General features: G+C 33.4%; 2 protein-coding genes across 3 annotated transcripts; both read left to right on the top strand.

Moving 5' to 3' along the window:
* The first annotated feature begins 342 nt into the window (after positions 1-342).
* LOC112014183 (probable beta-1,3-galactosyltransferase 2) lies at positions 343-7,744 on the top strand. Of its 2 annotated transcripts, none has more exons than XM_024046563.2 (11): positions 343-786; positions 2,047-2,140; positions 2,379-2,440; positions 2,521-2,732; positions 2,829-2,892; positions 4,762-4,834; positions 4,951-5,071; positions 5,536-5,623; positions 5,702-5,827; positions 5,924-6,033; positions 7,235-7,744. In XM_024046563.2, exons 1-11 carry the CDS (start codon positions 674-676, stop codon positions 7,381-7,383), a joined length of 1,212 nt encoding a protein of 403 aa, XP_023902331.1. In that variant the 5' UTR covers positions 343-673; the 3' UTR covers positions 7,384-7,744. The 2 variants fall into 2 exon arrangements, with proteins under 2 accessions (XP_023902331.1, XP_023902330.1); XM_024046562.2 differs by having other exon boundaries at positions 2,376-2,440.
* Positions 7,745-9,181: 1,437 nt separating this feature from the next.
* LOC112014185 (CASP-like protein 2D1) lies at positions 9,182-10,998 on the top strand. The gene is made up of 3 exons (XM_024046564.2): positions 9,182-9,753; positions 9,842-9,953; positions 10,669-10,998. Exons 1-3 carry the CDS (start codon positions 9,566-9,568, stop codon positions 10,930-10,932), a joined length of 564 nt encoding a protein of 187 aa, XP_023902332.1. The 5' UTR covers positions 9,182-9,565; the 3' UTR covers positions 10,933-10,998.
* The last annotated feature ends 3,921 nt before the right edge of the window (positions 10,999-14,919 follow it).

Here is a 14,919-nt window from a genome sequence, read left to right as displayed (position 1 = left end):
AGAGAGTACAATTGTACAAACTACAGACATCAATTTTGAAGGATCTAGCTCTCTAGCAGGCTAGCAGCGTGCCCTCTTGAACCGAACCATCGAAGGACACAAAAAATCAATACAAAAGTAGTTAATGATATCGTAAGAAAACTGGTAAAGGTCCAAAGAGGCCAGAAAAATTGTGTGTATAGCTATAGACTAGTATAGAATATAGATAGTGCAATTTAATACTATATTAAAGATTCTCAAAAAAAAAAAAATACTAATTAAAGGGTTGGTTAAGTAATTTACTATACCCTCTAAAAAAAAAAGTAATTTAATATACTACAATACAAAAACTAACAACACTAGCTAGCAATATTCAACGCCACAGTTGTTGTTGTGCCTTCTACTCCTCAATTCCACGCACTCCTCACCTTCTCTGCAACTACAATTGAGAGAGACGTACAGACTACCCGACAGACAGACAGACCGACCGACACAACTCAAAATCCAAGAAAATACACAAGAGAGAGAAAGTGCTGAGTTTTGTGTCTAATAAAGCTGTGATTTTGTGAAGGAAAGGTGGTTGCTTTTGATCTGAATAAGGGTCAACTGGGTAAGTTGACCCGGAATTTGAAATGGGTTTTGGTTTACTTTAGATATTTATTTTGATTGGGAGTGAAAGAAGAAGAAGAGAACAATGGCTTGGAAGGGTAGAGGAGTGGAGACAGCTTCGAAGAGTGTGGTGTCTAGGAAATGGACTCTGCTGCTTTGTATTGGGTGCTTCTGTGCTGGGATGCTCTTCTCTGATAGGTATAGTTTTCCTTATTTTATTGGCCTCCTGATTTGAAGTTCCAATTTAGTGTGTTTGCAATTTGGTGAAATGGGTAGCTTTGTTTATCTCCAAATTTTCAAAATTTTGGATTTTTTTGGGTTTCTGGTGATGGGTTTTGGTGGATCTTTAGAATAACATGCATAAATTTTTTTTTTCCGGGGGGGGGGGGGGGGGGTGGGAAATAGTTTGTAAAGAATCTTGATGGGGTGATGGAACTGTTTCTGCATTTACATCTGATGGTCTAAATTTAGATAATTTGATGTAGTGATAATGCTGGACAGTGATTTGAAAAGGTTCAAATGGAACATTATGCTTGTTCCATGGATTTTTCTTTTGTTGTGGTGTCCATTCTAGTTATTGGAATGGGATGGATCTGAATTTAATGTTGAAATCCAAGTAATTTAAGTCTTATTTGTTAATTGCCATTGCCAGTGATTGAAATTCAGATATTGCAACCATCAATGAGGGTTGGTTCAAGTTTTGTTCCAATGATATTTGGGTGCTAATATTCTGCTATCGTCTTCTCACTTGCTTTATGTTAGTTTGATGGTATTGTAATTGGGGCAAACTGTGATCGAACCAGCTTCCCTCCCCACACCCCCCCCCCCCAACCCCTGGCGGCAGTTTCTTTTCTCTTCTCACACTCCCACTTTACTGTGCTTATGGCCTTTCAGGAATAGTATATTTATTTGTATGCCAAGGGTAACCTAGTGCTGATCTCTCTTATTGATATTGCTAAGCATAATGGCCGATGAAATGCATCAAATTAAACTCTTAGAATCTGATTGTCACCTTTACATGATATCTCTATGCTCAGTATTCAATGCCTTTTTGGTGTTCTTTTGTCACTTATGGCTTTGGTTTGGTGTACATTTATCTCCTTTTGGCAGCTCATTTGGTCCAAATGACCAGCTGATTGGTTTATCCTCCATAATGTATAACTTAGGATGTAGGTTTCTGCTTAGATGCATATTACAAGAACTGAGTTAAGGTTGATGAAGCACATCATTTTGATTTTTATGCACTAATTAGTATAACTTGTAATGATCTTGATTGGGTTCACAACATCCTCTACTGTTGTCTATCTGCTCAACTTTCAAAATTTAATCACTATACTTTCTTAACAAACTTTGTTACCTATTGAATACATGTAAATGGATGGGACAGAGTTTATACATTCTACATTGGAGTTTATTTTTTTTATGCATCTAATACTAATTAAGATATTTTGGTTACAGAATGTGGATGGTGCCTGAAGTTAAAGGTATATCTAGGACAAGCGTTGAAGATGAAAAGCTAAAGTTAATTTCAGAGGGTTGTGTTCCAACAAATGTGAGTATAGTTGTCCGAATAGTTTGAAAACTTTGCCATTACCATCTACTGACATCCTGATAAATAAACAATCCTAACTATGTCTCTCTCTCTCTCTCTCTCTTGGTGCTGGTTATATAACTATGTCTTTACTGGTATTTTTTTGCTAGTATTTTTTTTTTTTTAATCTTTTTATCACATTCACCAAAAGTTTTATTGGTGTATTAACATGTTGATCAATTTTGGTTTTCATTAGAAGGATGTGAAGCATGAATCCAAGGACATTCTAGGGGAAGTTTCAAGGACTCACAATGCTATACAGTGAGTAATTTTAAAGATTGGTACATCTAGTTTTCTATGAACTGCTGAAATTTTATTCTTGTGGTGCATTCATAATGCAGAACTTTGGATAAAACAATTTCAAATTTGGAGATGGAATTAGCTGCTGCCAGAGCTGCACAGGTGTCTATACTTAATGGTTCTCCCATATCAGAAGATCTTAATATTTCTGGATCAAGTAGGAAAAGAAAATACTTGATGGTTGTAGGCATCAATACTGCTTTTAGCAGCCGTAAGCGTAGAGATTCAGTTCGTGCTACTTGGATGCCTCAAGGTATATGGATTGGTTGCCCACATTTATTAGATTTTTTTTTTCTTATTTTGGATTGAATTTGATCAATTCTGACTTCCTTTATAATATGAAAATCAGGTGATAAAAGAAAGAAGCTTGAGGAAGAGAAGGGAATTGTAATTCGGTTTGTAATAGGTCACAGGTGGGTACTTTGTATGATTGTAAAGCTGGATTTTGCTCTACTCTTTATTTTGGCATCTTTTTTTCCCTTCCTTTTTTTTTTGGGGGGGGATTAAATCCATGAAATTTATGGTCTTTCTATCAAGAAGATTATGGAACTTATACATAGTTTTGAGTCTTTACTGTACTTTCTTGGCTATGTCATGCTCTTTTCCATGCAGTAGTCTTTTTTAATGAAATCTTATCTTATCTATCAAAAAAAGAAAAAGATTATGGAACTTATTTCTTTGATTAAGTTTATTCAAGAATCTATCAAATGTTCACACGTCATCTGGGGATCACTGATATTTGCTAGTAGTTAAGTCTAGTAAAAAAAAATTCTTTTTATACAAGTTAACAACTACAACTTCACATAGGACCTGAATAAGCCCAAATTTTGGTATAGCATACTGACTGTCCTTTGGTGGTTAAATCAAGCAAGGAAGCATTATCAATTGAGATCACCACATAAGGAAAGTTGTTTCTAGAATGATGAGATCCAAAGGAAGGCAATTTGGTTGGGCAGTAATGGAGGGTGTAAAGGACAACAACAATAAATGTTTCCAATTTTGTTTTGTTTTTTTTTTTTTTGACAAGTAGTTTTCGATTTTGTTATCTAATTCTGAAAATCATATGCTTTCAATTTCTGAGTGATATATTAAATGTAATTAATTATCGGACAAAATTTATCTACAAAATTGGTTGTAGCATTAAGCTACAACTTTACTCAATAAAATAAACATTACTACATATTTTGAAAATCTAACCATTAAATTGCATGTTCTTTACACTTTTAATACACATGTCAAATTTTGTGTCAATTAGATATTATTTACTATATGATCTATAAACTTATATTTTGTGCATAATTTTAAACTACAAACACTTGCAATTTAAACAATTTATTGATAACATAGCTATTAATCTTTAATTTTCTAGAAATTTTGCAAGTATGGAGAATATAAGAAGAATATGTAATCCAATGGTAGATTTGTCAAAATTCACCTCTAATAAAAAGATATTGAATAAGGTTATAGTTTTAGGTTACAATCAATTTTGTAGCTAAACCTTGTCATTAATTATCAATGCAAAATTTTGTCAGATCCAGTGATCTCGATACTGTCCTATATTGGATATTTTAAGCACTTAAGAAAATAAGATGCTTAACGAGATGTCAATAAAACATGGGAAAGCATTAAGATTTACATGAGAAAGAGGAATTTTTTGTGTGAAAACCTAAGGCCTTGCAAGATTGAACCTAAGACCTAAGCCAATTTCACCCCACCCTTTACTGCTTGATGTAGAATCCATATGCTTCTCAAAAATTATGTTAGCGCCATAGACCGATAGCTTAAGCTTGATGCAGGAATAAGATAATATACTGTACCAGTCAAGGGGAGAGAACACTTTAGTAAACTATTTGTTTTTGGGAGCCTAGCCTGATTCTCCTTTCTCCAGACCATAATAAGGAGTGACTTGAACCAACAAAACCAAAGATACACCAACCTAGACATATTTATTATCATTGCATAAATATATTTTAACAAGTTATCCCTATTGTAGTCCTTAATTTTCCCATTGTGTTAGGAAATATTAATGAGTATAAACCCCAGATATTCTGGCTCCAACATTAGTGTCATTGTCATTATATCTGTTTATGTGCATATATCTGTGTGTCTGTGTCTGTGTCTCTGTTTGTTTGTGTGCATGCAGTCCCACCCCCCCTTGTTGTGTCTCCTATTATTTTCATTTATATTGATTTATATACAATACCCTTAATTTTGAAACTCTTGTTATTTTAATGGATGGAGTTTGATTTAATTCTTTATCCCGTTACCTATTCTGTTGCTAGTGCTACATCTGGCGGTATCCTTGATAGAGCAATAGAAGCTGAGGACAAAAAGCATGGTGACTTGTTGAGACTGGTAGTGCTCTTTCTCCGTTTTCAACTATCCCTGTTGAACTAAATCTGGTTTCAGTCTATGTTGACCTTAGGAAAGAGCTAACTATATACTGTTCTTTATAAATTTCATGGGAGCAGGACCATGTTGAGGGTTATCTTGAATTGTCAGCCAAGACAAAGATATACTTTGCCACTGCTGTTGCTTTGTGGGATGCAGATTTCTATGTCAAAGTTGATGATGATGTACATGTAAATATAGGTAATGATGAGATGTAAAAGCCAACCTTGTCTGTTACAATACTTGTACAAGTATGAGGCACTTAGGTTTTGTTTTTTTCACCCCCTCTCTCTCTATTTCTGAATGTCTTAAAGAGAAAAAGAAAATAATCATGTTATTCTGCAAATCAAAGTTTCTTTATATAGTTTGTATCAGTAAAAAGTAGCCCTAAAGATTCAAGTTTGGACATCAAAGCCTAGCAGTCTTTTAAAGTATGACTATAATGTGACGTAAAGCAACGTCTTTTCATGGCCATAAATTATCAAAACAAAAGAGGGGGAGGGGGGAGCAGGGGCAGTTGTTGCAGAATTAACAGTCTTAATTTTTTTTTCCTATGCAATTGAAAATTTAAGTTTGTTGCTGTCCTTATGGGCTTGATTATGTTCCAGTGGCCATGTACTTTTGTCTTTGTCCATGTTTTCTTACATTTAATCATATTTTTGCAGCAACACTCGGAGCAACTTTAGCAAGACATCGGTCAAAGCCTAGGGTGTATATTGGATGCATGAAATCTGGTCCAGTCCTTGCGCAAAAGTAAGCCAGTCTTGATGTTTGTTCATATAGGTCAACAATTGAAATTATAACACTTTTTCATATGGTTTCAATCAACAGGGGAGTGAGATACCATGAACCTGAGTATTGGAAATTTGGTGAGGAAGGAAACAAGTATTTTCGTCATGCTACAGGGCAGTTATATGCTATTTCAAAAGATTTGGCTACTTATATTTCAATCAACCAGTAAGTTCCCATGTCTTATTGCAATAGAAAGTAGCTAATGTTTTTGCCCAAAAGTTATCTATCCTGACTTGTACTCTTGGAATGGTAATCATCTAGGCATGTGCTACACAAGTATGCTAATGAGGATGTTTCCTTGGGTTCATGGTTCATTGGATTGGATGCAGAGCATATTGATGACCGAAGATTATGTTGCGGTACACCACCTGGTAATTTCTTAAACTTATGCATCTATTAAGTCTTTAACAGTATGTGTGCACATGCGCGTCACACGTGTGCATTTCTTTGGTATTATTAATCATTTTTCTGCAACAATTATTTTTGTTTAGTTCAGAAATAAATTGAGGTAATCAAGACAATTTACTTATCAGCTCTATTGTTGTCTTTTACTTTTGTAGTTGCTGATAATTTACTGACGCTTTTTTTCACATCATGTACAGTGAGGTTTATTATAATTGCCACTGAATACACAGTAGTTGATGCTTTCCTGGTTAGAAGTGGGCAGCATGGTTTGCACAATTATGTGGCATACCATAATTGGGATAAACCCCTTACATGTCAATACAACAAGTCTGGCACATCAACATACTAGTTGTCACACTCTCCAAAGAGACCCACAGTATTGGAAAAAATCACAAACTGTATTATCCAGGCATCTCTTCATGTGATTAAGAGGAAAAATACACTATAAGCCTGATATACTTGCTATACGGGAGTGTTGATTGCTATTTTATTAATCTATCAAACTATAAGCCCTTTTCCATATGATTACAACAACACACTTATATAGAATACTAAAACTAAACCCTAGTTCTGGTTTACTAGGAAATCCTAATACTAATTGATTTGGGAAATCTCAATTATTGAATGACAAAAATAACCTGGAAAATTAATATAATTATCTAATAAGACCTAAAAATAACTTATTAAAAAAAACTGATAAGACCTAAAATAAAAATCTAATTAAACAATAAAAATACAATTGACTTTCAAAATTAAATAAAACTAAACTAAAATAAGAGTTTCTTCTCGCTTCATATATCAGGTTTACTATGGGATCCTTGCTTTTGGATCCTCCGATTTAAGGTTTGAGCACTTATTATAATCAAAGTTCATTTCTTGCTTGATGGGTAGGATTCTTTGTCATATGATTTTTGGGTTAAGACCTTCCAGGTCCTGATTTTCTGTACAATAACACAGTTGTGAAAAGCCTGTATTAAGCTCTATGGAGCTTCGACTGTTAAAAATATCAGGCTTTGACCACCTTGTTGTTGGTTGGTGTGTGTATTTGTGTATGACATGCTTTGCTTGTGTGTGCATGGTATAAAAAATGCTGATATGATGCTGGGATAGTTATTGAGAGGAAATAATGTGTAACTTAAAGATTCTTGTTGCCAATTGTTACCACAGATTGCGAGTGGAAGGCTCAGGCAGGCAACGTCTGTGTTGCATCATTTGATTGGAGCTGCAGTGGGATCTGCAAGTCTGCTGAGAGGATCAAGGAGGTTCACCGGCGGTGTGGAGAAGGTGAGAATGCTTTGTGGAGTGCAGAGTTTTGACAAATATCAATTCTTCCAAACTCAGGAGGAAGCGAATGCATGGCATGAGTTTGTCTTAGAAATGTATGGTACAGATAATGTTTGTTACATGAAGATGTAAATCAGATGGACAGACATGTAAGAGAAGGAAGCAAAGAGAGAGAGAGAGAGGGTTGGTTTCTTTTTCTGGGGGTTCTACTCCATTTTAGATTAGGAGAGAGACCCAACAGCAAATCTAAAGAGATTGTAATTCATCATTCTTTAATTGCTTGGAGAGCCATACTGTAAGTTTGCGATGGCTCATGTAGACATAATAAGTATCTAGTCGAGTTAGCATCAGCTGCCCATTTTGCTAAATTAATTAGTGGTTTTTTTGGTTGAACTTTTGATAGCTTTTATTCTCTATTCATGATTGCAAGTAACATGATGATGAATATTCTATGTTAAGATTTCTCTTTCCTTGATGCTGAAGCTTCACCAAGCAATCACTAGTGATTGCTTGTCTGGTAAGCTGACCATATCATATGACCCAAATCAGAGAATTGGAGTCCTAAGCTAACCACACTTTTTGATTGCGCCAAAGTCAGCAACTGTCTTATCTTGTTGTTAAACCTTTAAATGTGAAAGTTGCAGTAGGTGTATTACAGGCACCTTTGCTGGACTGACGTAATAAATTTATGTCTATATATGAATTTCCTCTACATTTCTTTTCCTTTTCTTTTTCCTCCATTGACATTAATATATTTATGGTCCATTTAAATTGAGAGAAGAGGGGAAGTAGTGTAGGTTTAGCCCAATATTAGTTTATTTTTAATCAATTTTACTCTACTTTCTTTCACTCCCTATCATTTTCCTCTCAATCCAAATAGGCTCTTAGTTGGTAGGTCTTCACTAAAAATACCCAAATTTCAACATGTGATATTAAAGTGAATAGTGCATGAATTAATGGCATGGGCTGAAGTACAAATTTTTGAGATCAAGGCTTGTTAAAGTATTTTTGAATTTGGATAGCTGAAGAGTTCTAAGGTCCCCGACTAGGGATCACTATCCAAAACCAAAAATTTGAATCAATAATTCCACTTGCATGGTATCAATTAACATCCACTAAGGGGGGTTGGGGGTTGGTGTTGGAAATGGATTTTTTGGCTTGTTTGATTAGGAAAAGAAAACTTGAGAGATTTTGGTAGAGTTTAAGGATTTTTCTTCTTAAGTCCATCATTCATGGTGATCTTGTTTTCTTAGGGAGAAAATGTGGGGGGTAGAAAAGGGCGCTTGACAAGAAATTTACTCATCTACCCCATCTCCCCTCACTTGTGTATGGCATTTTTTCCCTCTTTTTTATTTTTGAAATACTAGCATTATTTTTTTCTTAACTATTGTTTTTTTTATGGAATAGGGACGTAAAAGTAAATTTATACTAAATACATTTCTATCATCTCAATTGTCTTATTAACTAAAACAAATGAGTTTTTCATCTCTCCATTTTTCCATCCTCCTAACTAAAACGCATGAGAAAAGACTAAATATTTTTTTGGAAAATGCTAGCAAATGTCTTTAGGGTATTTATTAACAATCTATTTTTTTTAAAAAAATTATGAGGGGGAAAAAAACAAACAATTAATGTTTTGACAGCTATTTTCATTTCTAATAAAAGTGTGTCAAAATTTTCCTAAAATGGATTGTTAACCAATATTCTAAGGACACTTGTTTGCATGACTCATATTTTTTTATCCTCATCCAAACAAAGCTTAGAAGCTCTAGACACCCACCTCAAAAGCAAAAGCACACTAATACCAAACACACTCAAAAGCAAAAACACACTATCACATGGCTGGATCTGAGACATAGGAAGCTAAAAATGTAAAGCCATAGAAATGCTAAAAAGCAAGTCTTGAAAACATGTGGAATCAATCACGCGTTTATACTAGAGATGACTCCAAAAAACTAATACCATCATGCCTTGACTGAAAAAGCCAAGTCCACTACTTCTCACTCTTCCCACTAGAGAAGCTCCAGATGATACATCACTCCAATTCTTTCAAGCGTTTCCCTTTCATGTCATGAGTCATAAGAAGATTATATTTATCACCACCACCACATTTCAGTTTTGCAACATCCTTATCTCTCTCTTCCTTCTTTTTCAACCTCAGTTCTTGACTTCTTGTTAGTGCTAAAAGTGAAGTGAGCATTTCATTATTGAAGAATGAGAACAAATCTTGATACCAATGAACCCAACTCCATCAGCCACCTCCCAATGCTCAAGTTCCTTGATTGTTCTCTTAGGGTCTCTGTGATTCCTTTAAGTGCAGCAACCATATGGCTAACTGTGACAAACCAGCAGGATAATACCACCTATGGGAAAGTAGAGTTCTCCAATCTTATGGGCCTCAAGTAAGGAATACTTTCACATAAATGTTCTTAGGATTTATTAATATATTTTCTTTGTTCCAAGTTTATGATTTGAGTATCTTTTTTATAGGTACATGGTTTACATCAGTGCTATTTGTGGTTGTTACGCTTTTATTGCTGCTATTTCTTTATGGGTCAGATGCTTAGTGAAGAAAGCTTGGCTCTTCTTTGTCACTGACCAGGTTTTATTTCCACTACCGTCATGGAATTGCTTTATTCCTACATATATAATTTAAAACATTTCATGCATTTTCTGGAAGAATGATAGGTGGAGTTTGGAAAAGGAATTGGTCTCAAGAATAATTCTTAGACTTTTACATTAGACCTGAAGATCTGAATTTTATTCCTTTAGCTTCTCCAAAAGATTTCAATATTGAAAATTAAAATTTAGTGAGTATGATTTGTTCTTATCATAATTTAGTTTACAAACTTTCAATTTGTTACCCCATAAAGTTTAGATTTCTTCTAGATTAACAGATTTTGCATTTTGCGGACAATTTTTCAATTATAGCCCCTTTTTGAGTTGGTCTTATCACAAATTAGTCTTACAAGTTTAAATTTGATTGCTATATTTTGATCCCTTAAAGTTTAGATTAAAATGAAATATTTAATGGGTCTTTGAACGAAATCCCTGAGTTTAATTTAGTTAAAACTTTAAGAGCTCAAATCCAACAATTACAAGTTTGTGATCTGATAGGACCAAACCACATAGCTTAAATTTGTAATTCCCCCTCTAAACATGTGGTGAGACATCCTTTCTTTCCTTTTTTCTTTAACCCTTTCTTTGTCATCAAGTTTTAGCTCAAGATTTGGTTCTGATTTTCTAGTGTACAACCCACCAACCACATGGCCCTGATTGATGCAAATTTTAACAGCTTTCTTTCTTTTTTGGTGCAGATTGTAGCTTACTTCATGCTCACATCCGCAGCAGCAGTGTTGGAGATACTGTACTTAGCGTACAATGGTGATAAGGAAATTACATGGAGTGAAGCCTGTAGTTCCTATGGAAAGTTTTGCAATAAAATGAAGCTAGCCTTTGTTTTCCATGCCTTGGCCCTTTTCTGCTTCATTGTGTTAGCTGTAATCTCAGCTTATAGAGCTTTTAGCATGTTTGAGCCTCCTTCCCTTCCTTCTAAAGAAGTAGAAGAAGAAAGAGCTTAAACACTCTTATACACCAGTTGCTCTTACAGTTGGATTTCAAATAAAAATATACATGTTTCTTTTTAATGGAATTATTTAGAAAGAATGCCAAACTGATCTCGTGTGGTTGAAGAAATTATTGTGTTTGTAATAGTTTAGTTTTAAAAACTGGATCAGATTGGCCGATTCAATGGGAACCAAGCACCAATTCGGTCTAATAAAAACTTCTAAAACGTGTAAAAAGGGGAAATCAAGAGCAAAAGCAATTCTTTAACCATACTGGTTTTTAAAACCAAAAGTAATTTGCAGAGAAACAAATTCATGCCGGGTATCTATTTGGCCAAATAATAATAATAACAATTATAATAAGTCTTATTCAATCTTTGTGTCAATTAATGAGTGTGTTAAAACTTAAAAACTTAGGGTATGTTTGGTAGATTATAAAAGACATTGTAATATAATAGTTATTATTATGATTTAGTTATTCAATAGTTTATTATATTATGATTTAGTTATTCAGTAGTTTGGATATGTTTTTATTACAAATAATAATTATTATTTATAATTAGCTATTCTTTAAAATGAGAAATAATTATTCATCTCTAAAATGGATGTAATAGTTATTCCTTAATAAGTGTATTAATTTCTACAATTAATATATTTCTAAATAAGCAAACTTTTCATATGCACATAACAATTATGAAAATAAAAAATTATAAAAAATAACTAATCTCTTTTTCCAATTTAAAAAATATTATTTTTTAGGAAATATAATTATATGAGTAAGATATTTCATAAAATATATTTTAAGTTTGATTTAAAATGTTTTTATTGTATTATCACCAAACAAATAAATAGTAATAAACATTACATTACAGTATTTTGTATTCGTTATAATATCTATTCCTTGTAATATCTATTCATATTCTTATGTAATTACCATTATAATCTACCAAACATGCTCTTAGAAACTCAAATGCACGAAACAAACTGCTACGATCACTTCACCAAAAGTTGAACAAAAGTTTTATAATTCATTCTTTTAGTAATTGTCAGGGTGATTTGATGAAAAAAAAAAAGTTGATGCATGATTTGATGAAATTGATATATATATATATATATCAAAAGTGGTATGAGTCATATTGTTCTAATAGTAATTTATTACCAAAATAAGTTATAAAAAAAAATGTGTTACTTAATATTACTCAAAGTTAAATGTGTCACAAAGAGAGAGAGAGAGAGAGAGAGAGAGAAGGAAAATTTTATTCAGCTCTTAGTCACTTTCTGTTTGTAGGCTTGTGGCTTGAGACAAGGAAAGAAAGAATACATGGATTGAACCCAACCCAAAAGCAAACCACCTTGTTAAAAAGACAAGAAAAAGGTTGAAGGGGTTTGCTTCAGAACTCAGAAGACTCAAAACGCTTTGGGGGACCTTTTACGTGTCCTATCTCACCTACCGCCATCTTTTGCCTCTTTCTAATTTCCTACTTTCTTTTTTTTTGGTTAATTATGTTTTTACAGGGCACACCTGTCCAAAAAGTGTGTAAATGTTGTGACACAAGTGAAAGGATCATGGCGCGTCATAGCCAAGTTTGGAAGGGTTTGGTTGGCCATTCCATCCAATCCATGGAAGTATTAGTCAAAAACCTAACCTTCTAATGATCAAAATATAAGTGCCTAATGATAGTGGTTAGAGTTGAATTTTTTATTATAATTAATCATATTTTAGGGGTAGGTGCACATCAATCAGTTAGTTTGTTTCTCAAAAAAAAAAAAAATCTTAATTTAGATTTGGTTTTAATATATTTGCTTATTTATTTTTTTTTAAATACACACACTTAATTATACTCTATCACCAAGATCAAACACATTACTTAACCCAACGTGCCACTACCACCACAAAAGGGTATAACTCTTACAGTAGTAGAGCGGGGTTTTAAGCAGTGGAAAATAGTTACACTCATTTAATTATTACATAAGAAGTCAAGTTTGTACATATTCGCATGCAAGCTAGTAAGTATAGAACTTGATTTGAGTATATATAATATTATATGTTCACATGTGGACATATATATATATATATATTATACTTATATAATTATCAAAAAATTATATACTTTTATAAATCTAAAAATTTGTAATAGCCCCTGTAATTGAATAGTTATTTCATACAAACAACTATTCAATTGTTTGGTTATATTTTTACTACAATGAATAGTTATTCTCTAAAATAAAGAATATTTATTCCTTACCAATATAACTGTGATAGCTATTCCTTAAGCCTAATAACAATAAAAAATAAAATTCCCTAAAAGCCCCCAGTAAAATAGCAACTCCTCTTCCTCTATAGGTACACACCCACTCCAAATTAGTAAATTTTTCATTGGATACAAAAGAAAATCATGCTAGTTACAAAGATTTTGTAGACACTTCAGTTGTATTAAGATAATGAGAAATGTCAAGCCCTTCAAAACCTATTACAACTTGATTAATAGGGGGCTAGACAATCCTAATCTCACCATATATACACATAATTACCAAAAAAAAAAATGTAATAATATTAATGGATGTTGATTCTAATACTTAGAGGTTATATGAACAATTCTACACCAATCCAAATTGATTCTATGCGTTAAGATTGTAAGGATTCTATAGAATAGAATTGTAGGATCTTGCATACTATCATCCAGGATCATGATCCCATGCAAATCCCACCCATGAAAGATTCTACACCAATCTAGACGTTTTTGTGGGAAGGATCTAAATTTTGACAACCATGATGTATTCATATAAACAAATAATATTAAATATATACACACACACACACACACTTAAACCAAGACCCATGCTTGTGATTTTGTTCACAAACGCGTTATTATATTTAAGATTGACTTGTTTAATAGTTGAGGCTAAATTTAGGCTTAAGCTTGGGCTCGTTGGCTAAATAAACGAACATAAACAAGTTTGCATCCACCCCTAAAAAAAAATACCGAGCCTGAGTTGTTCAGAATTGGCTTGATCAAATTAACAACAATAAATATTTTTCGAAGCTCAAACCCTATAACTATTTTAGATTACCAAGCCCCATTAAATTTTACATATTTTATTATAAATTCATGCCATTTGTATTTTTGAAAGCACAAAGCTGTAGCAAACTTGCTCGATTATTTGATCATCAATTAGGTCATAGGTTGGATCAAATCAAATTAACCTTTTTTTAAATAATTTGATAGTTGAGGAGAGAGAATTTATACCCTAAACATATTTGTTTAAAATGCTAGAAGGTGTCCGTTGAGTTACAAAACTCTTTTTTCTTTTTCTTTTTTTCTTTTTTCTTTTTTCTTTTTTCTTTTTTCTTTTTTCTTTTTTGAGGGGGAACGTAACTTATTTTATTATGAAAACCTAACATTATTAGCTAGGGTAATAGGAAGTAAAAGTGGTGGAACATCCTCCATCCACACAACAAAATCTGAAATACATAAAGCATGTCGAGCTAAATTATGAGCAACCATATTACCTTCTCTCTTAACATGAGAATAATGTAATTGATTAAAAAACCTAGCATTAAATCTAATGTCCTCAATTAACATAAGTAAAGCCCAGGTCGAGGGCATTCACCAAGATTTGTGAATCAGATTCAAGGACAACACAAGCAAAGCCCAGGTCGAGGCAAATCCAAGGCTGTTACTGTTGCCATTGCCTCAATCTCCAGTGGTATAGGGCTGAGGTAATTGCTTAGAGAGTGAACCCAAAACCGGGCCAAGGTTGTCTCAGATCACCACCCTAATGCCCGATTTATTCTTGTCAGCAAAAATGGCTCCATCATAATTAATCTTCACCACACCATGCAATGGACGTTGCCACTGAGACCAAGTTAAAGAGGGAGCAGAACGTGTTGGTGGTGCAAGACGTTGGATTGCTTTAAACTCAACAAGGTACTCTGCTGCCAGTGAAGCAATCGAGTGAGAGCTGTTGCTGGGTTTCTTCAAGCGAATCTGATTCCTTTAG

Source organism: Quercus suber, unplaced genomic scaffold (assembly GCF_002906115.3).
Source record: "Quercus suber isolate HL8 unplaced genomic scaffold, Cork oak 2.0 scaffold_782, whole genome shotgun sequence".
NCBI lineage: Eukaryota > Viridiplantae > Streptophyta > Magnoliopsida > Fagales > Fagaceae > Quercus > Quercus suber.
Note: the sequence above shows the minus strand (reverse complement) of the source record. Positions and strands in the feature narration are given on the sequence as shown.

Coding starts and splice junctions, on each gene's coding strand:
- LOC112014183 (XM_024046562.2), top strand. CDS start 674: ATGGCTTGGAAGGGTAGAGGAGTGGAGACAGCTTCGAAGAGTGTGGTG. Junction 2,141..2,375: donor AGGGTTGTGTTCCAACAAAT/GTGAGTATAGTT, acceptor GGTTTTCATTAG/AAGGATGTGAAGCATGAATC. Junction 4,835..4,950: donor ATGGTGACTTGTTGAGACTG/GTAGTGCTCTTT, acceptor TCATGGGAGCAG/GACCATGTTGAGGGTTATCT.
- LOC112014185 (XM_024046564.2), top strand. CDS start 9,566: ATGAGAACAAATCTTGATACCAATGAACCCAACTCCATCAGCCACCTC. Junction 9,754..9,841: donor TCCAATCTTATGGGCCTCAA/GTAAGGAATACT, acceptor TCTTTTTTATAG/GTACATGGTTTACATCAGTG. Junction 9,954..10,668: donor TCTTCTTTGTCACTGACCAG/GTTTTATTTCCA, acceptor TTTTTGGTGCAG/ATTGTAGCTTACTTCATGCT.